The 27,327-nt window shown below is 39.8% G+C and overlaps 8 protein-coding genes across 10 annotated transcripts in view; 2 read left to right on the forward strand and 6 right to left on the reverse strand.

The window, feature by feature from the left end:
- Positions 1-162: 162 nt before the first annotated feature.
- Positions 163-3,186, reverse strand: LOC105281934 (solute carrier family 35 member G1). Its single transcript, XM_026974169.1, has 3 exons — positions 2,875-3,186; positions 1,828-2,043; positions 163-1,224 (listed from the first exon to the last, which is right to left on the reverse strand). Exons 1-3 carry the CDS (start codon positions 3,184-3,186, stop codon positions 739-741), a joined length of 1,014 nt encoding a protein of 337 aa, XP_026829970.1. The 3' UTR covers positions 163-738.
- Positions 3,187-7,348: 4,162 nt separating this feature from the next.
- LOC105287418 (ester hydrolase C11orf54) lies at positions 7,349-10,939 on the reverse strand. The gene is made up of 6 exons (XM_026974460.1): positions 10,002-10,939; positions 9,821-9,913; positions 9,572-9,753; positions 8,997-9,285; positions 7,727-7,929; positions 7,349-7,639 (listed from the first exon to the last, which is right to left on the reverse strand). The coding sequence occupies exons 1-6, from the start codon at positions 10,084-10,086 to the stop codon at positions 7,349-7,351; spliced, it is 1,143 nt and encodes a 380-aa protein (XP_026830261.1). The 5' UTR covers positions 10,087-10,939.
- Positions 10,940-10,956: 17 nt separating this feature from the next.
- LOC105281936 (ester hydrolase C11orf54 homolog) lies at positions 10,957-13,072 on the reverse strand. Its single transcript, XM_011343527.3, has 6 exons — positions 12,961-13,072; positions 12,767-12,859; positions 12,518-12,699; positions 11,950-12,235; positions 11,274-11,479; positions 10,957-11,187 (listed from the first exon to the last, which is right to left on the reverse strand). Exons 1-6 carry the CDS (start codon positions 13,070-13,072, stop codon positions 10,984-10,986), a joined length of 1,083 nt encoding a protein of 360 aa, XP_011341829.1. The 3' UTR covers positions 10,957-10,983.
- Positions 13,073-14,257: 1,185 nt separating this feature from the next.
- On the forward strand, positions 14,258-14,893 carry LOC113563126 (histone-lysine N-methyltransferase SETMAR-like). The gene has a single exon (XM_026974315.1). It carries the CDS (start codon positions 14,258-14,260, stop codon positions 14,891-14,893), a length of 636 nt encoding a protein of 211 aa, XP_026830116.1.
- A 3,081-nt stretch (positions 14,894-17,974) lies between these two features.
- Positions 17,975-18,718, reverse strand: LOC113563167 (ester hydrolase C11orf54 homolog). Its single transcript, XM_026974461.1, has 3 exons — positions 18,492-18,718; positions 18,297-18,389; positions 17,975-18,228 (listed from the first exon to the last, which is right to left on the reverse strand). Exons 1-3 carry the CDS (start codon positions 18,571-18,573, stop codon positions 17,990-17,992), a joined length of 414 nt encoding a protein of 137 aa, XP_026830262.1. The 5' UTR covers positions 18,574-18,718; the 3' UTR covers positions 17,975-17,989.
- A 499-nt stretch (positions 18,719-19,217) lies between these two features.
- Positions 19,218-22,076, reverse strand: LOC105281944 (ester hydrolase C11orf54). The gene is made up of 6 exons (XM_011343538.3): positions 21,425-22,076; positions 21,230-21,322; positions 20,980-21,161; positions 20,392-20,686; positions 19,704-19,909; positions 19,218-19,591 (listed from the first exon to the last, which is right to left on the reverse strand). Exons 1-6 carry the CDS (start codon positions 21,504-21,506, stop codon positions 19,394-19,396), a joined length of 1,056 nt encoding a protein of 351 aa, XP_011341840.1. The 5' UTR covers positions 21,507-22,076; the 3' UTR covers positions 19,218-19,393.
- Positions 22,077-22,210: 134 nt separating this feature from the next.
- Positions 22,211-26,814, reverse strand: LOC105281943 (ester hydrolase C11orf54 homolog). Of its 3 annotated transcripts, none has more exons than XM_011343537.3 (7): positions 26,676-26,814; positions 23,834-24,013; positions 23,651-23,749; positions 23,392-23,573; positions 23,030-23,303; positions 22,794-22,960; positions 22,211-22,530 (listed from the first exon to the last, which is right to left on the reverse strand). In XM_011343537.3, exons 2-7 carry the CDS (start codon positions 23,934-23,936, stop codon positions 22,354-22,356), a joined length of 1,002 nt encoding a protein of 333 aa, XP_011341839.2. In that variant the 5' UTR covers positions 23,937-24,013; positions 26,676-26,814; the 3' UTR covers positions 22,211-22,353. The 3 variants fall into 3 exon arrangements, with proteins under 3 accessions (XP_011341839.2, XP_011341837.2, XP_011341836.2); XM_011343535.3 differs by lacking the exon at positions 26,676-26,814 and adding an exon at positions 24,175-24,626; XM_011343534.3 differs by lacking the exon at positions 26,676-26,814 and adding an exon at positions 24,175-24,626 and having other exon boundaries at positions 23,834-24,079.
- The window catches only part of LOC105281942, a 38,001-nt gene continuing 36,151 nt past the window's right edge, over positions 25,478-27,327 (forward strand). The window contains exons 1-2 of the mRNA XM_026974462.1: positions 25,478-25,734; positions 26,360-26,504. Coding sequence (XP_026830263.1) covers position 25,734; positions 26,360-26,504 — 146 coding nt within the window. The 5' untranslated portion in view covers positions 25,478-25,733. The remainder of the gene's footprint in view (positions 25,735-26,359; positions 26,505-27,327) is intronic.

Consider the following 27,327-nt stretch of genomic DNA (forward strand, 5'->3'; position numbering starts at 1 on the left):
TTTTTGATTTTCCATTTTGAAATCGACGGCAAACAAACAATTGTTAACGAAATCGTGTACTTTCTTTTTATAAAACAAGCTTGAACTGTGAGTTGTTAACCTACATAATGAATTTGCGGTTTAGAATGAAGTTAGTTACATTTCAAGACATGTATGTCCATCTATTGGAAAAAAACGCAATTACTTTTTGGCCAACCCAATACAATGGCGATATCTCGCTTATTTTACGACTTCAATTAATTAATAGTAAATTGAATATTATTAATTAAATTATCAATTAATTAAATTAAAATTCGAGAGAAATTAAAGGAAAAGTGAAGAGAGAATCAATCGTTCGGAGATTCATCGATTTCTTCCACGCGTAATATCGGGATCCCAATGACTCAAATGACTCAAAAAACGACTGATTGAACAATTACTTAATTTTATTAAAATTTACTGGAGTATTATTAAACAATCTGACGTGATGCCGGCGCTTCAATGTTTACCATCGAGCGCAAACTATCGGCTTTTCTAATCCCTATTCATACTGAGACGTCAATCTTTTCTTGAATTCTCGACTAACTTCTAACATATAAATAATACGCGATCTTCTTGCAGAAGCTTCTTGCAGAAGAGGTATTTCGGGTGATGTTCTGACTAGTCTGATGATTTCAAAGAGCGAATCGAGCTTCTCGCGATTCACCCGGTACGTTATTCATCGCGTTTCGAATCCAACCCTGAGCGATCGTTCGGTGACTAGGGGATGAAGTCGCAGATGGAGTAGATCTCCTTCTCGAAGCCCATGCAGACGACGGAGGAGATGATGAGGATCGCGCCGGACACGCTGGTTGACGTCGGCTTGTCCTTGAAGAGGTACACCTGGATCATGTACGCCAGGATGATGTCCAGCGATCTGGTGACCGACACCTTGCCCGCGCCCTCGATCTTCAGCGCCTTCGTCACCAGCACCTGACCGCTCAGCCCGGTGAGTGCCACCAGCATGATCTGCCCCCACGTGAACCAGTCGCGCGGTAACCGGAAGGGGTGCCCGTGGGTGCCACCGGACACGGCGAAGTAGAAGAACACGGCGGCAGCGAGCGACCAGCACGACAGATTCAGCACCAGGATGGAATAGTGTACGTCGGAGCACTTTCTCATGACGACGATGTTGAGCGCCGTGAACAGGGTCGCCAGGATGGCGCACAGGTACCCCATAAGGTTGTAGCTCTCGGCACGGTGCATCTGAAATGCAACAGGATACATAAATCGTGTAAACCATATTTTGTGAGTAAAAATAATATGCACTTCATTTCAATCATAGATTCTCGCTTTATAAAAGATGAAAATAGTAAATGTAATAATTGAATATTTTAATGTAAGGAGAAAAAATTATAATTTTAATTTATGTAATTTTAAATTATAATTTAATTTAATTTTTGAGTTAGGGTGTGTGGGAAAATAATAATAATAAGTTAATAGAAAATTCAGATTTCTATAATATTCAGTGTTCAAAACATAAACTTGTTCAAGTTCATTAACTTTGCATTGATTGTTTCTTGTAAAGTTAGGAGAGTAAAAAACAAAAGGAAGAGTTAGATAAGTTTAATTAAGGGTACCTATAAAATAAATTAAATTTTAATGAAGAGATCTCATAATTAATTTAAAAGAAATGTAATTGATTAAAAAAATATAAAGTAATTTATTGAAAGAATTTGAAAAATATTATTGCTGTAATCGAATCATTTTGATTACTTCTTAAAATGTGAAAGAAGGAATTAATAAATGCCAATGAGCAGAGCGAGATGAAGGGGCCATTCTCTCCGAGATCGATTGAAGATCGATTACCTGAAACAGGAAGGGTGGTCGAGCGACGAGGACGACGCCCGCTAAGAGCGTGCAGACCACTAGTATGCGCAGGACGCCGCACGGTTCCTTCAAGAAAAGGAAAGACAGTGCGATGACGATCACCGGCGAGCTAAAGATGATCGTGGTGGCATCGCCCAGAGGTAGTTCACGGAAGCTGTAATACAGCAACGATAGAGTCATACCGCCCACCATGCCCTAGAAAAAGGAATTAATGATGAAAGTTGGTGGAGGGATTGGTTCTCTTTCAGAAAACTAAAATAAGAATAAATTGTTATAAAAATATTTTTATACTCGGAATAAAAATAAATTGTTGTAAAAATATTATTATTTTCAGAATAAAAATAAATTGTTGTAAAAATATTATCGTATCTCTGTTCTCTCTGCTCTTTGATTTTTTATTATAATAATATCGCCGTTGATTAATGTTGATAATATCGTAGATGCGGAGCATGCTCTTCTGGATGCTGCGAGCGTTTCGCTTTCGCTCTCACTCTCTCCGGTGTTTTTGCTAAGCTTCGCAAGTGGGCACAGATGTTACGTATGAATAATGTTTGTCGCACGAAGCCGATCTTTTCCGGATTAACACGGCAACGTTGATACGTCTCGTAAAAAAGGCCAGGCGCCCGCAGCGATAAGCGCGGTAATTATCTCGTGTGCGTAGCTGTTTGAAGAAAACGATCGACCAACGAGTTCCGTGATAGAGCGATAGAGCGATTTTTTTCAGGGAATTGGAGCAAACGATGGCGTTACGCGTGAGCAGAGCTTGCAGATGGCAGAATTTTAAAACTTACTCATGAAAATTTCATTCGCAAAATTGCACCCTCAACCGCTCAGTCACGAAGTAGCGTCAAGCCGTCCAAAGCATCGGCTGATTCGATTCGTTAATTTCCCTAATTTTTATCAAGCAAAATTATTGAAGCGCGTAATCGACCAATATAGCCATCACGATCAAGAGTCAGGAATGATCTGCAATATCTTGAACGTGTATTCAATTAGCAGTTCGCCAATCGATCAGACGGGCTTTACCTGAAAGTGTATGAGCAACCTCTGGCCCGAGGGACCAGTAAGGTTGCCCGCTGATCGACAGGCGACGACGGCCATCGCCAGGATCTGCGCCAGGGCGCGGATGGCCAGCAGGATCATCGGGTCGACGTTGCGCACCGCCTTGACCAAGGCTGAGCTGATGGTGAAGAAGGTGCCTGACAGGAACGCCAGAAACACCCCGAACCACTTGGTACCATCGCGATAGGTCTCGCTGTTGTTGGCGAACTGCTCGGTATAGTGGTAAGCCGGGTGGATGCTGTTGTAGGACGCGGTGGACTCGATGCTGAATTTCATGGTGACTCGTGAGATTGATAGGGCGGTCCAGGACGAAGATACGCGCGTCGCGTCGAACGGCGATGCTCACCGCGAGATATACTGGCTTCCACCGTTTGGCGCGTCTGCGACGACGACGTCCCCTCGCAATTAGCATACCTTGGACGGTCTCCGGATTATCGGGGATTAACAACGGCAAGAAGATTCGGAGAGCAGAGATGACGCGGGCAGGTAAGTCGTGTAAGTCGTACCAAGCGAAGAGATCGACGGGCATTCTCGGAATGGAGGCGAACTGCGAGATGAGGACGTCAACGACGTGGCGACGTAATTCCCACTAAAACATGAATCAAGTTATGATTTGCAGATGAAATATCTCGAAACTCTTGTATCTTATATCCGCAATGTAAAAGCGAAAGTTATATGGTGGTTGCATTAATTTGTTCTACCTTAAAATGAAAAGCAGATGCTGCGGACAGAAATTGAGTCGTGCGTTTCTGCTGTAATCAGATTGAAATAGAAACAAAATAAATCAAGCAATTAGAAACTGAAAAGCAAACTTGGATGCCGAATCCAGGTCCTCCATGAGACTCCTCAAGTACGTGGTATTACGATTATACTTGCTGGTGCTAATCCGTTCATTGGAGAAGATCTCGGAGTACTTCAATGTAAAGAATTCACCTTCTGGAAACTATAGGACTAATTGTAAGACATTTATATCAATTTAAAAGTAAAAGGTATTTTCACTTAAACAAATAATTAATTTAAAAGGTAATGTGATATAAAACTTAAACGCGTTAGTATCAGATGAACACGATTCATGGTGGAGCCGAGTAGCAAGTCCAGTCGAGATCGAAAAGAACATTTCGTTATATCCCATACAGCACCGAAAGATTGCAGAAACGTTGCAGAAATCTTACATTGAAAGATTGCAATATTGCATGGAAGTTGCGAAATGTCTCTGCAATGTTGCTGCAACATTGCAGTAACGTTGAAATGTCCGCCCTAGGAAACATTGCAGCAACATTGAAATGTGTGCTCCCAGAAACATTGCAAAAAATATAATAGTATAGTAAAAGAGAGTAATTTATATTGGTCCAATATTATAAAGTAATCTGTTTTTTAGCTAATACTTAATTATGATTAAATGGGCAAATTTAATGACTTCAGATGCTTGCGGCGTGCGTGGACGTTGTCCATGGGAACCTCTGCCGCAAGTGCAAAAATTCTCAGAAAAATTATTATCATGCCAAGGCACGTACTTATATAACTGTGAAGCTAAATCTTAACGTCGAGTAAGAATTCGACATATGCACCACCTAGTGGTGCGGAGCGAAAACGCATACAACTTTGCAGGATCATTTCGGTGCAATATTGCAATTGTATATCTCTGTAATATCTCTGCAAAATTAAATTGCAACTTGTAATGTTGCAACATTCCTGCAATAAAACTGGAAGCTTATGTGCTGTATGGGATATTTCATATTTTGTCAGGATTATAAGATGAAAAGATATGCGTACTTGGCCATGGTTGTAATACGGCGGAGCTGAATGCTTTCCCGCACCGATAATAAAGTTGTCTTGGCCCAAGAGATCCAGCTGACTTAAAATGTCGATGAAGTAGTATTTTTGTCCAGTTGTGGCCGTGGGAATAAGTGCCACAAGCTGCCGATTTCGAGGATCGCAGTTTTGCCGCATAGACCTGCAAAGCATGGTAAGAGCATTATATTGGGTTGGCCAAAAAGTAATTGCGTTTTTTTTTATATAAATAAAAGGCGAATTTTTCATGGGAAACAAAAACTTTATTAAACAATACATTGTCCATTTTGTTTGATTATCTTTTGCCATTTTTCAGGCAACTTCATGATTCCGCGCTCAAAAAAGTTCTTATCTTTTTCAGCAAAAAGCAATTCCAACAACGATTTCATATCCTCATCAGCAGTAAAGGTTTTACCATTCAAGGCGTTTTGCAAAGAACGAAACAAATGGTAATCTGATGGTGCCAGGTCTAGCGAATATGGTGGATGTGGTAACACGTCCCCTCCAAGCTGCAACAATTTTTCACGCGTGACCAAACTTGTACGTGGTCTAACGTTATCATGGTGAAACGCAACACCTTTGCGATTCACCAATTCTCGACGTTTCTGTTTGATGGCATCATTTAATTTATCCAGTTGACGACAGTATACGTCTGAATTAATGGTTTGATTCCTTGCAAGCAGCTCAAAATACACAATACCTTTAAAGTCCCACCAGACTGACAGCATAATCTTTCTTTGGTGAATATCTGCTTTTCAAGTGCTTTCAGCAGGTTCATCACGCTTGCTCCACCATCTTTTTCGTTTGACGTTGTTGTAGACGATCGATTTTTCGTCGCCTGTTATCATGCGTTTCAAAAATGGATCACTTTCCTCACGTTTCAAAAGAGAATCGCAGATGTCAGTACGCTTAGTGAGATGAATTTCTTTGAGCTCATGTGGTACCGAAATATCGAGCTTACTAATGTATCCAAGTCGTTTGAAATGGTTTTCAACACTCGATTTCGATATGTTAAGATTCTCGGCAATCTCTCGTGTCGTTAAACGCCGATTCGAATCGATCAGTGCCTTTATTTTGTCATCATCAATTTCGATTGGCCTTCCTGAGCGTGGTGCATCTTTTACATTAAAATCTGCAGATCGAAATTTAGTAAACCAATTTTGACACTGCCGCAGTTTTAAAGCATCTTCGCCATATACATCAGATAACTTTTTATGAACTTGCACAGCGTTTTTCCCTTTTCGGAAGTAATAAAAGAAAATATGAGGAAAATGTTCTTTTTGATTTTCCATTTTGAAATCGACGGCAAAGAAACAATCGTTAACGAAATCGTGTACTTTCTTTTTGTAAAACAAGCTTGAACTGTGAGTTGTTAACCTACATAATGAATTTGCGGTTTAGAATGAAGTTAGTTACATTTCAAGACATGTATGTCCATCTATTGGAAAAAACGCAATTACTTTTTGGCCAACCCAATATTTCTTTGACGGCATCAAAAAACTCTGTGGGGATTTCCTTACCTGGTGCGACTAAGGGCCGGTTTTTCAATCATGGTTTAAACTTAGATCTAAGTTTAAACCATGATTGAAAAACCGGCCCTAAGCCATACTGGTGCAGATCAGGACAATCCATCCACTCGACCGTAACTTCTTCAAAATTCAATCTCAAACCGTGATCCAGAACTATACAGTATTAAAGGACAGTCAAAGCAGTAAAGTACAACGCTTTTCGACTTTGCAATTATCAGCGTAATGAAACATATCGTACGCTTACCATCCACAACTGTTCTGTGATAAGGTACATGCAAACTGATTATAGAAACTGCATGCTGCTTATAGATGCATGTTCCTCTGTCACTTTCTCGGTTGCCATGTCCTCTATGATATGTGCACACAAATTGTCTTTCTTTGAGCTGAGCGCGAAGCATAATAATCGAACAAATAATCGAAGCAGGAAACTGTATTAAGGACGGAGAATTTTCTTCAAAACAAAATAGCGACAGCGTAAGCATATGAGACCGATCATGGAGTGTTTTGCACTAGACTGAAACGACTTCGTGAGATTCCAAACAGATTTTAAATTCGCAAGAGCAAAGTTTTGTAAATTCAGGAAACTGACAAATTCAAGAAATAAGCAGCATTAATTAAAGAATTTGAACAAAGGGCAGAATTTCGTTCATTTACAAAGAAGAAGATTCTAAAATTCTGAATTATAATGCTCTCGCAAAATTTAAATTTAGAGACTCGTAACTGAGTGACTTGGTTTATCATTGTGATTCTGTTTGTCACATTGTTACTATAAAATTTATTTGTGCAATTTAACTGAGCGGTAGTTTACAAGAGACTAACAGCATTTAGGACATTTAGGTCTAAAAACTTTAGGAGCAAATTTTAAAATCGATACAATTTCTTATTAGAAAGTTAATATGAATATGAAGGTAACAAGTTGAAGAAAATAAGATCGATTATTACCCGTATATTAAATTAAACATCATAAATTAAATTAATTACAGCAAATTATAGGATTAGTTGGTATTAATAACTTCTTTGGTTCCTGCAGACAAACATCTTTATTTGAAATATTACATGAAAAGAGACTTTTCAAATAAAATCATATTGAAAAATATACATCTCCCTCTTTTTCTCCATTATATGTTATATGTGTATAATTTCCTACATTTGCAACTTCCATTATTATTATTTATGTTAATTACATTAAATACATCACACTTACATGGAGGATAAAACTGTTCTACTATATTATGTGTACGGTCTGGAGGATCCATGACATAAAGCTTGTCCGCGAACGAGAAGTACCCTATATAAGATCCAAAGGAATTACTGCTCACGAAAGTAGGATCATAATCACCATAATAATGGCCGCCTTCTTCTGTGCTACGATTGTATGAATGGAAATGCGACTTGGTAATGTATGTATTCTGAAAAGAACGCGTGAACAATCATCAGTATCTGTCAACGATAGACTTTCAAGACATTTGAAAGATAAAATACCCCATATCACCTACATATTCATAATTCGAGCAGATATTGTTGTAATAACCGCCCTCACTCATTATAGTGCCGACAGCAGTCAGAGGTTCAACCACTTTGCTGTACGTCAACCATTTGTAGCCCCGAGTCGTCGTACACAAGTTTGCCTTGCTACCGAATGCGGGCATAATATGGTGCAACGTTGGGATATTGACTACCCTGAACATTCCGCCAAGACCTGCGAAGAAGATCAAGTATACCTATTATGGAAATTAACTGGAAAATTTCTGGTCAGAATGACCACAATGCAGGTGTCGAAAACGACAGAAACGTGAAGAATATCATTTCGCGTGAGCAGAAACTGCACTCGGCTACAAACTAATGATTCTTATTAACGAGAAAAAAATGGACAACAGCGATGTTCTCTCTATTTTATAATATTTAGAAATATAATTTATACAGGGTGTTTCCTAAGTAAGTAGACAAACTTAAGGAGGATATTCCTTGGCTTATTTTAAGAAGAAAAGGTCATATAAACATATGTCCTAAACTGCTTTGTTTTCCAAAAAAAAGTACATCACTGTTTTCGTTCACTTTTCATTTTCCATTAGCAAGACCGTATACGAAATGCATATCTGTCATTTCGGCGTTTGTGTAATTTACCATAATTAATAAAATTACTAAACTTAATAGGAACTATAAAGTTTGCGTCAAAGATAACGTGATAGCAGTGATGCCGGATAGCGTGCTTTTGCAGTACGAGTCAACAGCGGTGGGGATGGAGTGGGGATGGTCTCGCAGCGGCCGCGCGGCGCAGTCTGAAACGAGTGTTCACTTGCGGCGTCGCGAGACCATCCCCATTCCATCCCCACCGCTGTTGACTCGTACTGCAAAAGCACGTTATCCGAAAAGTGAACGAAAACAGTGATGTACTTTTTTTGGAAAACAAAGCAGTTTAGGACATATGTTTATATGACCTTTTCTTCTTAAAATAAGCCAAGGAATATCCTCCTTAAGTTTGTCTACTTACTTAGGAAACACCCTGTATATTATTTTTAAAAACTTCTATTTTTTCAACTCATCATTTGTAATAACTGTATTTTACTTATGAGCATTATAAACTACGTAGCAATTCGATATATCAGAAATTCTCCTTTTTGGCACGTTCTCGCAATGATTATTTCAAATTGTCTGATGTGATCGTGCACGCACGGATGCATGTACATGCACCTACATCATTCTTCTTGTCAGTTTCCCTCTTTTCTGAACCCAAGAATCTGATTCATAATTGATTTTGCTGCATACCGAGTAGAAGAGGATCCTCTTCTGTCCGCATGCACTTGAGAAGTCCTTGTATCGCCGATATAAAACTCAGTGGTCCAGTGCGACGACGTACTACTACTCTGAGGACTTTTCCAGGTTTCCCTTCGCTTAAGAAAAAATTTCCTTGTGTGGAGCACGTTGGATTGTCCTCCCAAGTGTTTTGCATGTAAGTAATATTTTCCATAAAGGACCATGAAGCAGTATTTTTATTTGTGAGTCCTATTGATCTATTAGTAGGATTCGCTCGCGAGAACATGAGATTTGCGAAGAGCTACGGCAACATTAGTCAATTTGTCAGAAATGACAGTAAAGTATCGATCTTGATTAAGAAATTTATATCAATTTAAAAGTAAATGGCATTTTTAATTAAACAAATAATTAATTTAAAAAGTAATGTGATATTTTATGATATAAAACTTAAGCGCATTAGTATCAGATGAACACGACTCATGATGGAGCCGAGTAGCAAGTCCAGATCGATAAGTCGAGATCGATAAGAACATTTCGTTATATGTTTCATATTTTGTCAGGATTATAAGATGAAAAGATATGCGTACTTGGCCATGGTTGTAATACGGCGGAGCTGAATGCTTTCCCGCACCGATGATAAAGTTGTCTTGGCCCAAGAGATCCAGCTGACTTAAAATGTGCTTGAAGGAGTAAATTTTGTTCTGCCGTGGCCATGGGGATAAGTACGACAAGTTGCCGAGTTCGAGGAGTACAGGGTTGCCACATAAACCTGCAAAACATGGTAAGAGCGTTGTATTTCTCTGACCACATCGGAAAACTCTGCGGGGATTTCCCACCTGGTGCGGCGAGGCCAAACTTGCGCAGGTCAGGACAATCCATCCAATCGACCGTAACTTCTTCAAAATTCAATCTCAATCCGTGATCAAGAACTATACAGCATTAAAGGATAATCGAATTAAAGTACAACACTTTTCGAATGTGAAACTATCAGCGTAATGAAACATATCGTGCACTTACTATCGATAACTCTATTGGGATCAGGTAAATGCAATTTGGTTATCGAAACTGGCAGTTGACTTCTTTTTTGCTTCTCGGTTGCCATGTCCTCTATGATATCTGGACACAAACTGTCTTTCCGTGAGCTGAGCGCGAAGCATAATAATCGAACAAATAATCGGAGCAGGAAAGCTGTACTAAGGACGGAGAATTTTCTTCAAAACAAAATAGCGACAGCGTAAACATATGAGACCGATCATGGATTGGTTTGTACCAGACTGAAACGACTTCGTGAGATTCCAAATAGATTTTAAATTCACAAGAGCAAAGTTTTGTAAATTCAGAAAAGTGATAAATTCAAGAAATAAGCAGCATCAATTAAAGAATTTGAACAAAGGGCAGAATTTCGTTCATTTACAAAGAAGAAGATTCTAAAATTCTGAATTATAATGCTCTCGCAAAGTGTAAATTTAAAGACTCGTAACTGAGTGACTTGGTTTATCATTGTGATTCTGTTTGTCACATTGTCACTATAAAATTTATTTGTGCAATTTAACGGAGCGATAGTTTACAAGAAACTAGCAACATTTAAGGAATTTAGGGCTAAATAATTTAGGAGCAAATTTTAAAATCGTAAAATTTTTTATTAGAAATTTAATAGAAATTAAATATGAAGAAATTGAAATTAAATGAATATGAACAAGTTGAGGAAAATAAGATAAAATAAGATCGATTATTAAACGTGATGAATTAAATTAATTACAACGAAATTATATGGATTGGCATTATTAAGTTCTTTGGTTCTTTTAGACAAACATCTTTACTTGAATCATGTATGTGAAAAGAAATTCGGATATGTAACAAGATCATAAATATAAAAAATATAAGAAAACTATGTCTCTCTTTCTCCTTGTCTTTCTTCTTCCACTATATGTATACAAACACAAATAGTAATAAAATTAAATATCGTTGTATCATTAATTTTTCATTATATTATCAATTATTAGAAAGGACGATCAAATTCCTGTATGGTAGTGCGTATATCCTGATGTGATGGAGGGTCCACGCAATAAAGCTTCTCCGCAAAGGAGAAGAATCCTACATAATATGCATCCGAGTAATTATTGTCCACGAAATCAGTATACAAATGACCGCCAGACCCGCTAGGCATGCGCGAATGGAAATGCGACTTTGTAATGTATGGATTCTGAAAAGAACACGTGAACAGTCATGAACATTCGTCAACGGAGACTTCCAAGACACTTGAAAGACGAAATATTCCATGTTACCTACCTCTGTGGAAGACGGACAGAGGTTCTTGTAATAACCGCCCTCACTCATTATAGTGCCGATGGCAGTCACGGGTTCAAGCGTCGTTTTGTACTGTAGCCATTCTTGAACCTGATTCATCGTATGCAAGTTTGACAAGCTATAGCACGAGGGCGTAACATGGTGCAACGTCGGAATATTATCATTTAGGAAGATTATCCCGCCAAGACCTGCGAAGATCAAGCATACCTATTATGAAAATTAACTGAGAAATTTGTTTCTGATCAGAATAATATTGCAAGTCGCGGAAAACTCGATGTTGCGTAAGCAAGCTGAAACTGCACTCCGACTATAAACTAATCGTTATTTCTATCGAAAAAAGATGGACAAAAGAGCTACTCTTTCCATATATTTTATTTAGAAATATTATTTATATTATTATTAAAAATTTCTATTTCTCTAACTATCTCTAATAATAATTATATTTCAATTTCGTGCATTGGAAAATATATCAAATATGGATTCGATAAACATGTTAGAAATTTTTCTTTTTAGCGCATTATCGAGATGATTGTTTCAGATTGTTTGATGAGATTGTGCACACACGGATGCACGCACATGCACACACACACACACATATCCTCAGATTTTCTTTTTCCAAACCCAATCTGATTGATACCTAATCTATTTTGTTGCTTACCGATCATACGAGGATCCCCTTCGTTCTTCATGAGTGGCAGAAGTATTTGTATTGCCGATACAAAATCCAGCGTTCCGGTGGGATAATGTGCCGTTACCTTGAAAACTCTTCCTAGTCGTCCTTCGCTTAAGAAAAAATTGCCTTGTATTTCGCACGTAGGATTGATGTCATAAAGCGTTCGCGACCAATCATAATTTCTTAGACGCCATACGGCGAAACTGTCATTTTCGATTTCCATTGATCCATCAGTAGGACTCGCTGGCGAGAACATAAAATTCGCATAGAGCTGCGGCAACATTTGTCAGAGATGTAAGTGAAACATCGATTTTGATTAATAAATTTGTATCAATTTAATATACGAGCAAAAGATATTTTTAATTAAACAAATAAATAATTTAAAAAGTAATGAGACACTTTATACGATATAAAATTTAAGCGCGATAATGACAGATGAGCACGACTCGTGATAGAGCCGACTAGCAAATCCAATCAAGATTCATAGTGATATTTCGTTATGTATTATATTTCGGATTCTGTCAGAATTGAAGGATAAAAAGATAATGCGTACTTCACTAATATCGTAATAGCGCGGATCGGAATGCTTCCCCGCACCGATAATAAAGTTGTGTCGATTCGTAAGTTTGAACTGACCCAAAAGATTTCGAAAGTTGTACGTTTTGTTCGGTCGTGGCGTAGGGAGCAAATACGACAAACTGCCAAGTTCAAAGAGCGCAGGATTGCCGCACAGACCTGCAAAACATGGTAAGGGCTTGTATTTCTCTGATCGCATCGAAGAGCTTTGCTGAGATCTCCTCACCTGGTGCGACGAAGCCAAACCGGCGCAGATCAGGACATGCTATCCAGTCGACCGTCACTTCTCTGAAATCCGTCCTCAATCTGCGGTTCATAACTGTACAGCAGCACAGAATAATCGACGCATTAAAATTACAACACGTGACAACGCTTTTCGAATGTAAAATTGTTAGTGTAATGAAACATATCGTGATTTACCATCCACAACTGTTCTGGGGTCAGGTACTTGCAAATCGAATATAGTACTTTCTTTTTCATCCGGCAACGCAGCCCATTCTTCCGGTACGGCTGCGTTATAGTCTTCGTCCATGATACCTGTACAGTGTCCGTCTGCTTTGAGCTGAGCGCAAATACTAATATTCGGAGCATGAAACTTGAAGGACGGAGAATTTTCTTCAAAACATAACAAACAGCACAGCGAAAATATATGAGAGCGATCATGGATTGTTTTGTGCCAGACTGATACGACTTCGTGAGATTCCAAATGGATTTGAAATTTGCAAGACCAAAGTTTTGTAAATTCAGGAAACCGATGAATTCAAGAAGTAAAGTAGATCAATTAAAGCTCCTGAACAAAAGACAGAATTTCGTTCACTATGAAGGAAGAGATTCTCGATGTAATTTTGAATTATAATACTCAGGCAAAGTTAAATTAAAATTTTAAAGTTAAGGGCCCGTAGTGATTATTTGATTTATCATTATGACTCTATGTTGTATTTATTTCACTATAATATTAGTTGTGTAAGTTTGCTGAGCACTAGTTTACAGGGGACTGGCAACATTCAGGAACAAATTCCAAAATTTATTATTGTAAATATAATAGAAAATATGTATGTGCAGGCAATAGAAAATTGAAAGATCAAGTACGTATATGAACCGTATATTAAATTAAACGTAATGAATTATATTAATTACAATTAAATATCAGATGATTGCATAAGTTCGTGCCCGATTTTCAGATAGATGGGGTTAACTTACTGCGTGGCGGAGCTCCGGTGTTTTTGTTTGGTTATATTGCATGCACTGAATAGGTGACAGTGTCTTGTGTCACTTTAGCGTCAGGCATCGTTCAGATAAGTCAATTTGTGCGTAAGAGAAATTTAAAAAAATGGAGAACGAAAAGGTGCATTTGCGGCATGTAATGCTATACGAATTTCGGAAAGGCGTGAGTGTTGGGACTGCACAAAAAAACATTCAGAGCGTTTATTTGGACCGTGCTCCTGCTTTCCGGACAGTTAAAAAGTGGTTTGGCAGATTCCGAAATGGTGATTTCAACTTGGAAGATCAACTCCGCTCTGGACGGCCTTCTGGCATTGATGACGACATTGTGTGTGCCTTAGTGGAAGAAAACCCAAGGATTACAACTGAAGAGATTGCTGAGAGGCTGAAAATCGATAATTCGACCGCGTTTCGCCATTTAAAAAAGCTTGGATACATTTCCAAGCTCGATACATGAGTGCCGCATCTCTTGACTGAAAGGAATAAGCTGAACCGCATGAATGTGGCTATTTCTCTCCTCACACGTAACAAAAAAGAGCCCTTTTTGGATCGAATGATAACAGACGATGAGAAGTGGATTCTGTACAACAACGTACAGCGAAAGAGGACCTGGAAAAAAGCAGGTGAAGGTGCAGAACCCGTCGCAAAAGCTGGCCTGCATCCAATGAAGGTGTTGCTGTGTGTTTGGTGGGATTGCAGGGTAATTATTCACTTTGAGCTACTCCGACGCGGCGAAACAATCACGGCGGACAAGTACTGTGAGCAACTCACTAGACTCGATGCGGCTATTCGAGAAAAACGTCCGGTTTTGGTCAATCGGAAAGGCATCATCTTCCACCACGACAATGCTAGACCGCACGTCGCCCAACAGACGCTGCGAAAACTGCAGGAGTTGCAATGGGAAATTCTCCAGCACCCACCATATTCTCCAGATATTGCGCCTTCAGATTTTCATCTGTTCCGGTCTTTGCAGAATAGTTTGAATGGCGAAAATCTTAAGTCCGAGGGAAGCTGTCGAAAACCACCTTACGAACTTTTTTCAAGGAAAACCAAGCTCTTTCTTCAAAAATGGAATCAAGCTTGTAGATCGTTGGAAAACAATTGTAGAGAAGGATGGAGACTATATAATTGATTAATAAAACTGTATTCTTTCAAATTTAACCTATTAAAGTATGTCTTTAAATCGGGCACGAACTTATGCAATCATCTGATATATATATATTGGTTGGTATTAATATAAGTCCTTTGGTTGAATTAGACAAACATCTTTATTTGAGTCATATGAAAAGAAATTTTTCAGATATGTAACAAGATCATAAGTATAAACAATATAAGAAAAATATGTCTCTCTCTTTCTTCTTCCACTATACTATACGTATATACAAACTGTAACAAAATTAACCCCTTGCCGTACGAATTAGTTTGGCGCCGCACAGGCCAAATCGCTACCTACAAATAGTCTGACTCGTGATTTCCATTGTTTGTCTGGATTCCGTATGACGAGTCAGGCTCGTCATTATACGGCAAGGGGTAAATATTAATGTATCACTAATACTTCATTATATTATATTAGCAATTAGTACAAGGGGAGTAAAACTCCTGTATGTTAGTTCGTATATCCTTACGTGACGGAGGGTCCACGCAATAGAGCTCCTCCGCAAACGAGAAGAATCCTATATAACATGCATCACAATTATACCCGTTCGTGGAATCAGTATAATAATGACCACCAGTCGCTCTACTCTGCTCTACCGTATGGAAATGCGACTTGGTAACCCAGTGCAAAATGTGTGCAATCTGCCAGCAGATTGGCAACAGATTACTGCAGAAGTTGATAGCAAATTGGCATCCGTTATGTCCGCATTAGGATAGTGATCTGCCAGCAGAGCCTGCTAACGGACTCTGACAGCAGATTGGCGGCAGAAACCGAGCAGGATCTGTTAACATTTGACGGCAGATTGACGGCAGAAACCGAACGGAATCTCCAGCTTTTGGCCATTCATATTCACGATATATTAAAGCATGTGTTTACTTTTAACACACTATAAATTGCCATTTTATATTACCATGTGTTAAAAGAACGCATTTGTTTGTTTGTTAAATTAAAGTACATTTGGCTTGATGTGTCTTTCTGACAGTTCGTTGCATAATCTCTCTCTTATTGTTAATTTATTCTAATCTGAAGTCCGAATTTTGCTTTCGAACTTCAGATTGCTTGTGGCGTGCGTGAACTACATGGACGTCGTCCATGGGAGCCTCTGTGCCGCGAGTGCAAAAATTTTCAGAAAAATTAATATTATCATGCCAAGGCGCGTATATTAACTTATATAACTGTTAGGCTAAATCTTAACATCGAGTAAGAACTCGACGTGTGCACCGCATAGCGGTGCGGAGCGAAAACACATATTCATAGCCGTGTAAATTTGAATACTGTCAAAAGTTGCAGATCCTGTTCGGTTTCTGCTGCCAATCTGCCGTTAGATTCCGCGCGCGCAGATCTTGCTCGGTTTCTGCTGCCAATCTGCCGTTAGATTCCGCGTGCGCAAATCTTGCTCGGTTTCTGTCGACAATCCGACTTCAAGCATGTTCGCAGATTCTGCTCGGTTTCTGCCGCCAATCTGTTCTTAGATTTTGTGAGCAAGCTCTGTTACATTTCTGGCACCAATTTGTCGAATTAATCGTTAATAACAACTTCTGTATCAAATTTGTTGTCTTTTGGCTGGCAATAGTTGATAGCAGATAGTTAGCATCATCTGCTTTCGGCAAACTTGGCTATCTGGGAATGTACGCAGTCTGAAAAGAACGCGAGAGCAGTCATGAGCGTTCGTCAACGATGGACTTCCAAGACACTTGAAAGATAAAATATTCCATGTTACCTACATCTGGATAATTCCGGCAGATGTTATTGTAATAACCACCCTCACTCATTATAGTACCGACGGCAATAATGGGTTCAGTTATGGTTTTGTACTTTAGCCATTGTTGAACCTGATTCATCGTGTACAAGTCTGTCGCCTTACTGAATGCGGGCATAATATGGTACAAATTTGATTCATGAAATGTTGCGAATATTCCGCCAAGACCTGCGAACAAGATCAATTACATGAATTAATTGGGAATTCGTTTCTGATTAAAAATGATCCTGCAGGTCTCGACTTGAGAGCGAATTGCAGCGAATTCCATCTTACGTGAGAAAGCAGGAATTCTGACTACACACTAATGGTTATTTCTAATGAAAAAAGAAAGACGAAAAGGATACTCTTTCTATATATTTTATTTAGAAATATTATTTATATTATTATTAAAAATTGCTATTTCTCAAACCTTCACTAATAATAATTATATTTCAATTTCGTGCATTGGAAAATATATCAAACAAATGGATTCGATAAACATGTTAGAAATTTTCCTTTTTCCAAAGATTTTCTTTTTCCCAAAGCCAATCTGATTGATAATCTAATTTGCTGCTTACCCATTAGATGAGATTGCATTTCCGACCGCATGAATCCGAGGAGTTTCTGTATTGCCGATACAAAATGCAATGACCCATAGCGGTGTTGTGCCTTTACATGGAAGATTTTTCCAGGACGTCCTTCGCTTAAGAAAAAATTACCTTGTATGGCGCACAGTGGATTGATCTTACAAACTTCATGCATACAATTATTATTTTCCATAGTGGACCATACAGTTATACGTTTATTCTGGACGTCCATTGATCCAGCAGGTCTCGTTGGCGAGAACATGAAATTCGCGTAGAGCTGTGACAACATTTATCAGAGATAATAGTGAAACATCGAACTTGATTAATAACTTAGTATGAATTTAACATTTTATATGTGGGCAGCGTAAAATTATGGGTCTACTTCGTCTGTTTTCTAGGAGACAGAGCAGTTTCATGTGCATAGAACTTGCATAGTTACGTGCGACGCATTCCTTTAAACAGTTATTTACTTCGTTATTGAAATAGAGATTTTATTTAATTGATTCTTTTCTTTAAATGAATATTTTTTGTGGCGCCTTCACGAAATCGCCAAAAATAACCCGCATATAAGGTGTTAATACGAAAAGTAAAAGATATTTTTACTTTAATGAAACAAGTAAATAATTTACAAAGTAATGAGACCACTTTAAGTTATATAAAACATAAGTGCGAGAGTGACAGGTGAACGCGACTCGACATGAAATCGAAAGTCCAGTCGAGATCGATAGCGACATTTCGTTACGTATTTTATGAAATATGTTTTGTCACGATTGAAAGATGAAAAGATGAAAGAGGAATGCGTACTTCGCTGTGATCATAATTGGGTGGATATGAATGATTGCCCGCGCCGATAATGAAATTATCTTGGCTCGTGAGATTCAGTTGACGTAAAATGTTTTTAAAGTAGTATTTTTTGTCCAACCGTGGCTGTGGGAATAAGTACGACAAGCTGCCGATTTCGAGGATCGCAGGGTTGCCGCATAGACCTGCAAAACATGGTAAGAGCATTGTGTTTCTCTGACGGCATCGTAGAACTCTGCGGGGATTTCCTCACCTGGTGCGACGAGGCGATACTGTCGCAGATCAGGACAGTCTATGCACTCGACCGCCACTTCACTGAAATTCATGCTCAATGCGTGTGTCAGAACTGTACGACATCAGAGAATAATCGAAGCATTAAAGTATTATATGCGACAACACTTTTCGGATATAAAATTATCAGCGATGAAACTCATCGTGCAGCGTTTACCATTGGTAATTGTGGTGGGGTCAGGTACATGCAGATCGATTGTCCGAATTTGGTAGTGATCTGTCTCCGGTACAGCTGCCATATTCTCCACGATATCTGCACTAGGTCTGCCTTTCTTTGAGCGCAAATACTACTATTCCGGGTTGAAGCTAGCAAGGACGGGGAATTTTCTTCAAAACAAAGCAAACAGCGACAGCGTAAACATGTAAGATTGATCATGGAGTGGTAGTATCGGACGAATATGACTTCGGCAGATTCCAACCAAATTTTGAATTCGCGAGAGGGAAGTTTTATATGTGAATTTAAAGGGATGATGAATTGCAAAAGTAAGATGGATCAATTAAAGCTTCTAAAAATAGGACATAGAATTTCGTTTAGAAAGAAATCGATTTTCCACTAATTAGTTCTGAATTATAATGCTCTCGCAAAGTTTAAAGTTGAAGACTCGTTATTGATCGCTTGATTTATCATTATGATCCTGTTTATATCATATTGTCACTGCAATATTTAGTTGTGTAATTTAAGTACTACTTTACACGAGACTAGGAAACTCCAGGAACAATTTATTATTTCAAATGTAATAGAATATATGTATATATGAAGATAACAATTTGAGAGAAATAACGACTATTAACTGCAATAAAATTTAAATTAAACATAATGATTTAAATTAGATATTGCTACGTAGCTAAATTGTGGAATGGTTGATATTAATAAGTCTTTCGATTGCTTTAGATAAGTATCTTTATTTGAATCACATGAAAAAACTTTTTGAGAATATGTAATAAAATTATAATGAAAAATATGCCTCTCCCTCCTCTCTTTTTTCTTCCACTATACTATATGTATATACAAAGTGTAACGAAATTAAATATTAATATCACTAATATTTCATTATAGTATCAATGGATACAAGGGGTCTGAAATTCCTGTATGTAAGTCTGTATATCTTTCTGTTCTGGAGGATCCACGCAATAGAGTTTCTTCGCAAACGAGAAGTACCCTGTATAATGTGTAATCCTGCTGTTATCAGTATAGTAATGGCCGCAAGTGACGGTAGACGTCTTCGAATGGAAATGCGACTTTGTAGTGTATAGATTCTGAAAAGAACACGTGAGCAGTCATGAACGTTCGTCAACGATGGACTTCCAAGACACTTGAAAGACGAAATACTAAATGAAAAGAAAGACAAAAGAAATGTATGTTACCTACCTCTGTATAATACGGGCAAATGTTATTGTAATAACCGCCCTCACTCATTATAGTACCGACGGCAATAATGGGTTCAGTTATGGTTTTGTACTTTAGCCATTGTTGAACCTGATTCATCGTATAAAACTCTGTCGCGTTACGTTTTCCGGGGATACCATGGTGCAATATTGCGTTATCGTCTGAAGTCGTGAATATTCCACCAAGACCTGCGAAGAAGATCAAGCGTATTATATAAATTAACTGGGAAATTTTTATCTGATCAAAATGATCCTGCAGATCTCGATAGAGACGATCGCGGCGAATTTCATGAGCAAACAGGTACTGCATTACTAATGGTTATTTCTAACGAAAAAGAATAAACGAAAACGACAGTTTCTTTCTTTATATTTTATTTAGAATTATAATTTCCAAATTATATTTAGACTATTATTTAACAAATAACAAATTTTTCCACCTCATTAATAATAACTATCATAAACTATGTTCCAACTTCGCGCATTATAAAATATATATTAATTCCATAAATATATTAAAAATTCTTCTTTTTGGCACGTTATCGAAATTATTGTTTCAGTTTGTTTGATCATGCACGCACGCATGCACACACATTATTCTTCTTGGTCTGCTGCAGTTCCCCTTTTTTCTGCACGCAATTGTCTGATTGATAAAAAAAATCAAGTTTGCTTACCGATTAGATGAGGATCCGTCTTCTGTCGCATGCGTTTGAGGGACATCTGTATCGACGATACAAAATCCAACGGTCCGGTGCGATTAACTGCGTTTATCCTGAAGATATTACCAGGTTCTCCTTGACTTACGAAAAAATTGCCTTGTATTGCGCACATTGGATTGGTCTCACATACATATCGCCACTTCAATTCCTCAAATTCCTTTCCTCCAAACCATAAAGCGTTACTGGCATTCTGGACTCCCATTGATCCATCAGTAGGGCTCGCTCGCGAGAGCATGAAATTCGCGTAGAGCTGCGGCAACATTTGTCAAAGATGACAGTGAAACATCGATGTTGATTAATAAATTTCTATCAATTTAATACAAAAGCAAAAGGTATTTTTACTTAAACAAATAAATAATTTAAAAAGTAATGAGACAATTTTGAATAACATACAACATAAGCGCGATAATGACAAATGAACGTGACTCGAGATGAAGTCGAGTAGCAAGTCCAGTCGAGATCGATAGCGACATTTCGTTACGTATTTTATGAAATATGTTTTGTCACGATTGAAAAAAGAAAAGATGAAAGAGGAATGCGTACTTCGCTGTGATCATAATTGGGTGGATATGAATGATTGCCCGCGCCGATAATGAAATTATCTTGGCTCGTGAGATTCAGTTGACGTAAAATGTTTTTAAAGTAGTATTTTTTGTCCAACCGTGCCTGTGGGAATAAGTACGACAAGCTGCCGATTTCGAGGATCGCAGGGTTGCCGCATAGACCTGCAAAACATGGTAAGAGCATTGTGTTTCTCTGACGGCATCGTAGAACTCTGCGGGGATTTCCTCACCTGGTGCGACGAGGCGATACTGTCGCAGATCAGGACAGTCTATGCACTCGACCGCCACTTCACTGAAATTCATGCTCAATGCGTGTGTCAGAACTGTACGACATCAGAGAATAATCGAAGCATTAAAGTATTATATGCGACAACACTTTTCGGATATAAAATTATCAGCGATGAAACTCATCGTGCAGCGTTTACCATTGGTAATTGTGGTGGGGTCAGGTACATGCAGATCGATTGTCCGAATTTGGTAGTGATCTGTCTCCGGTACAGCTGCCATATTCTCCACGATATCTGCACTAGGTCTGCCTTTCTTTGAGCGCAAATACTACTATTCCGGGTTGAAGCTAGCAAGGACGGGGAATTTTCTTCAAAACAAAGCAAACAGCGACAGCGTAAACATGTAAGATTGATCATGGAGTGGTAGTATCGGACGAATATGACTTCGGCAGATTCCAACCAGATTTTGAATTCGCGAGGGGGAAGTTTTATATGTGAATTTAAAGGGATGATGAATTGCAAAAGTAAGATGGATCAATTAAAGCTTCTAAAAATAGGACATAGAATTTCGTTTAGAAAGAAATCGATTTTCCACTAATTAGTTCTGAATTATAATGCTCTCGCAAAGTTTAAAGTTGAAGACTCGTTATTGATCGTTTGATTTATCATTATGATCCTGTTTATATCAATATTGTCATTGTAATATTTATTTATGTAATTAACGAAGCTAGTTTAGAGGAAACTGGCATAATTTATTATTGCGACTGTAGAAAATATGTATGGAGGTAATAAAAAGTTGCGAGAAATAAGAACGATTATTATCCGTATATTATATTAAAGATGATGAATTAGATCTGTAGCTAAAATATCAGTTGGTATTAATAATCTGTCGGTTTCTTTATACAAATATCTTTATTCGAATGATATAAAAACATTTTTCAAATACGCAATAACATTATAGTAAAATCTCTCTCTTTCTCTTTCTCTATCATATTGTGTACATAAATTATAACAAAATATGTCTGACGTATCTTTTGTTGCTCTCATTAAGTTTGTTAGTCAGTTTATATAATAACTTGATAAAATTTCAAGATATCAACAGTAACAATTCGACATACTTATATTAATTAATCTTTCCCAAATTGTAATTTGTTCGCAGGCTGATCAACGCGATGGATTATAGTTGCCACGTTGAAGTAGCCTTCGTATTCAATGGTATCCGGCGTGGTATCGATATGATAGTGTCCACCCAGTTTGTTCTCATCAGAAGCGCTATGGAAATGCTGGACTCTGAGGTCTAGGTCCTGAAACAGAATCAACAAGTAAGTCGATAAATCAGTCAGAACTCAATCAAAAGATCTTAAACAATTTGCAGTGATTCCTTAAACCATTGAGTTTGAAATCTCTGCAAGTTTTCCATAACTCGATTATTCTTCAATTATTTGACTTTAATGTCAGGTACTTTTTTTTCTTGATAAATGACACAGCAAAATGCAGAATTAAGCAAGGTCAGGTCTTATGTCAACTCGAAATTATTCGTTCTTTGCCACGTCACAGAATCGTTTACCGTTTCAGCGCTGACGAAGGTGCCAACTGCAGTCAGAGGCGTTTCCATTTCGTAGAAGCGTAACCAGTTGTTCAGCTCGGCCTCGCTGTTCAACGGAGTCTTTGAGAAGTCCCGCATCACGTGTTGCTTTATCTTCCCGTTCCTCATCACGAACGTGCCGCCCATACCTAAGACATTTGACAGTCATCGCTTTCTGCGCTGCAGTTGATCCTACGCTACAGCCACGGCAGACCTACCAACGAGCTTATCCTTATACCGGCTCCCCAGTGCCTTCTGCATGCACGCTATGAAGTCCAGGTTGCCGGTGCGCTTCTTCGCGCGCACCCCGATCACTTGGCCCGGCCTGCCTTCGCATACGTACAGGTTCCCCAGCAACGCGAACGTCGTCTCATCCTCGTTCACGGGTACTTGGTGCAAAACGCACTCCTCATTGGGAGTCTTGCCCACGAACGCGTAACGTGTCGCGTTCTCCACTTCTTGCCGCGGCGACAGGTGCATCTTCATGATGAGCTGCAGCAGACACAGTTGCGTCACCAACGTTGAGGCCTCCCGATTCACCAGGTGAATGGCAAACAGTTTTGCTACGGGAGATACGTACCTCGCAGTTGCAGCCAGTACGCGGCCATGGTCCAGCCCCCGCGCCGATCACGAGGCAGTCAGTAGTATTGTAGTTCAAGTGACGCAGCAGCGACTTGACGTCGTAGAACTTGTCTCTCTGAGCGCTGGGCAGGAGGTACGCCGGATCACCGATGTCGAAGACAATCGGGTTACCGCACAGCCCTGGAAGAACGAGCTCAGGAGTGAAAAGTGCAAGATTCAGGAGAGCTTCAGGTCTGGACATTCCGCTTTTCATTTACCTTCTCGATGGAAATTGTAGGGCTGTTCATTGAAGTTGGGGCAGTCGGTGATCCCGATGGTCACCTCCACGAAGTTCGCACGCAACCCTTCTTCCAGAACTGTCGTCGTATGGCACATGAAAGATCACGTTAATTTTCTGTCATGGTTTTCAGCCACGATAGCAGTGTAAATCTCGTAATTACCGTCGACCAGCTCTTCAAGGGACGGCTGGTACAGCGGCCTGGACTTGATGCTGAGCTTGGACGGCTCTAGAGGCTGCACATTCTGTCTATTCCCTGGATCCATCTTTCAAGCCAAGCAGACTAGACTAGTTTCAGACGGTGAAAGTGGCAGTCTTGATCAGTAAGTGGTGCGGCGAGGAGCTGCACACATCGAGCTATATATTTCTGATAGTCTTATCTAATCAGCGACCCCACCTTCTTTCATAACTAGTTGTAAGATAGGATGAATATGTATCGAGAGACCCAGTTCAGTAAACAAAGAATATTTATTAGATGTATATATATTAATAGCAGTAACTCACTTCCTGTTTTGCCACTAAACAGACGTTCGAAAAATTTCTTTTACTTCACTTGTAACATGAACGCCCAGGAGAATATGTACAGTGATGAAAAGAGACGTAAAAATTATTTTAAAAATGGCAAGACGTTACGTTCGTTGCACAACATCACGCTATCGATGTCTCGGTAGAAAAATGATGCAACGGTTTCGTTATCGAGCAATTTCCTCCTGCGTACAGTCGAATGCATAAGCTATTTCGGAGCACTCGCATTCCAATTTGCTTGCGACATTCCAGAGATACGTACTTTTTGCATTAAATAATTTATTGAATACTTTATTTATTTAATACTTCAAATTCGCGAACAATTAAAGAGAGCCAATAGATCACGTGCCTGGACACAACCGGCATGTGATAACTGTAAGTAAACAAGTGACTATAGCTGTAGTCTAGTTAGTCCTTCTTCTTCTTTCAAATAAAAAGAAGGATGGAAAGTGTTTCGTAGCATTCGCAGTGCCAACTAGACTGCAGCCTATAGCTGCGGTCAGTTGATGCTCCAAGTGCCTCAAAATGCCTTCTTTCCTTCTTTTATTTGAAAGAAGAAAAGAGACAGAGCATAGTTCTGAAGGATTTGTAGCACTAAATGGACCGCACAGTACATTCGGAGCATGTCAAGTTTTGTCAAAACTGATAAAAATGTCGCCCCATGTTTGCAGCCATCGGCATCGTTTTTTCGTAATTTTTGCAATTTTTTAAAAGCGCCAGGTGTACGTGCACGTGCACTTGTGAATACCATCACGCGAGAGCGCGATTTGAATGCATCGGCGCCTACGTTATACCTACAGGCGGTACGGGCGGTCCGTACTAACAGCATCGGGGCGACGTATTATTATACCAGAATAATCAATAATTAATAATAATATAATAAACAATCAATAAGCAATCAAATCCGCATTCGCGCGTGCAACGATCATGTCAAATGCGCTGTATTTAGAGCGTGGTTTCACCACGCTGCGAAATTCAGGGCGCGGCACGAGAGACGGGGGTGGAAAATAAAAAATCTCCTGCAGCAAGATTGTTTTGCAACACGAAACAATCTGTGTAACAACAAGCGGGCACTAAAAATACCTGCACGCGACCTGCACATTGGCGCGCTCGAGAGCAAATTGCAAAACGTGGCTCTAATTTAAGATTTATTGCAACAACAACAACAACAACAGGACCAGACCGCGATCCGGCGTTTGACGCTCCGACGCTCTCTCGGGGTTGCGAGCGCGCGCGCCGGAGGGAGGTCGGGATTTGCAACGGGGAGCCTTCGACGGGGAGGGACGGAGCCGCCACCGCGTGTTGGCGTCGCGACGTCAGTATGCGGTCGCGCATTCCACGCGGGAACACCTGTTTGCTGCGACGGCGACGGCTGCATCGGCTCGCGTGTAACAACGCGGTCGCGCTCGGTTCGCATAAGCGAGACAAAGAGGGTGAGAACGACGAGAGAAGGCGGGCGACCAAGGGGAGGTAGACCAAGAGGGAGTTCATATCGTCGATCCCAGAGAGAAAGCGCTTACAGCGTTTTATCGTCAGCAAGTAAATAGCCTTGTCAAGTTATGAAAGTTTTAGTTTCAGAAAGGGCGGCGCGCGTCGAAAAATGTCAGAGGTCTTGACACTTTTTACCTTAAATCTCTTTTTTTTCGCGGAAGCACGCATTTGCGAGTCGTGAAGAAATCGACTTCAGCACCTCGCGCTGATGCGGGGGCAGCGGTGGATTAAAGTGACTATAATTGTCCCTTTCCGGTTGCGTTAACAACGTCGCTCTGCGTTTTCTGAAGAGCTGACGAGGTTCTCTCGGGAGTTACCCTTTCTGAAACGCATCAAATCACACACAGACACACTCACGCACACATACACACGTTTTGTTTTTTATCTTTTAAATTGTTGTAAATCGTTTAATTTTTTTTCTCTTTTTTAAATTATCTTTTGGAAACGCGTGTCGGAGGAAGCGATGTAGAGTGAAATTCGAACACTCCCGCTGCAGTTCCTCCGATTAATTCGATTAGTCTCGATGCATGCTCTAGCTGTGCGAAAGAATCCAACGCGGATGCAATTCGGTTTACCGAATTTATATTTCGTTGAGAGTTATATGTGGTTGTTAAACGATTAGATAAGCGCTAGACGAGTTCGCCTGGTGAAAAATTGAGTTTTCTGGCTTAAGTGCTCTCTCTCTGGGGCCAGAGGTACAAAATAGGGAGAGGAGGAACGACACGCAGCGAGGGCAGCGACAAAGAGACGGACAAGCTGAGGGAGGACAAAGAGGCCTCGACCACGTGCCGCTCGTACTTCTCGATTGTCATACACGCGTAAGAGCAATTTTCTTTATTAACGGGTCGTCGCGCGAGACGATCCCTCCGACGCGCGCCACCCCATCGCGACGGCCGGGATCATCCCCTGGATGTACCCTCTGCACGATGCGTTTCCACCAGCCCACCAATGATCCACGCGTGATCAGCATTCGACCCCCCGAAACTCACCGCGAGCAGCCGAGAGCATCGCGTTGCTCTGGTGTCACATTTCCCGAAATTTCACGCGCACCACCGGTCCGAGCGGCAACCCCAGTTTTGCAAGCCTGGATGAACGATCTCGGTGAACGACGCGAACACGATGGTACCATCATACGTGATGGACTCGCCGCGGGACACTTTTGGCGCGCGTAACGCGAACTCGGTGACGCGGTGCGTCCTTTGTGCGTTACAAACGCGACGGGTTCTCTCTGTTGAGTGCCGTCGTCGCTCGGAAACGCGCGTTGTCTATTGCGATATCGAGAGAACCCGATGCATCCGCGCGTCCTTTCAGGCACCGCAGTCGGATGCGATATTACGGAATGTAATAGGGAAATTGTGGACTAACAATTATTACGAGAGGCGCAACGTATGTAATTTTATTATAAAATTATAAAATGAATTATTATAAAATATTGGGTTGGCCAAAAAGTAATTGCGTTTTTTTCCAATAGATGGACATACATGACTTGAAATGTAACTAACTTCATTCTAAACCGCAAATTCATTATGTAGGTTAACAACTCACAGTTCAAGCTTGTTTTACAAAAAGAAAATACACGATTTCGTTAACAATTGTTTGTTTGCCGTCGATTTCAAAATGGAAAATCAAAAAGAACATTTT

The sequence above is a fragment of the Ooceraea biroi genome, chromosome 12 (assembly GCF_003672135.1).
Source record: "Ooceraea biroi isolate clonal line C1 chromosome 12, Obir_v5.4, whole genome shotgun sequence".
Lineage (NCBI taxonomy): Eukaryota > Metazoa > Arthropoda > Insecta > Hymenoptera > Formicidae > Ooceraea > Ooceraea biroi.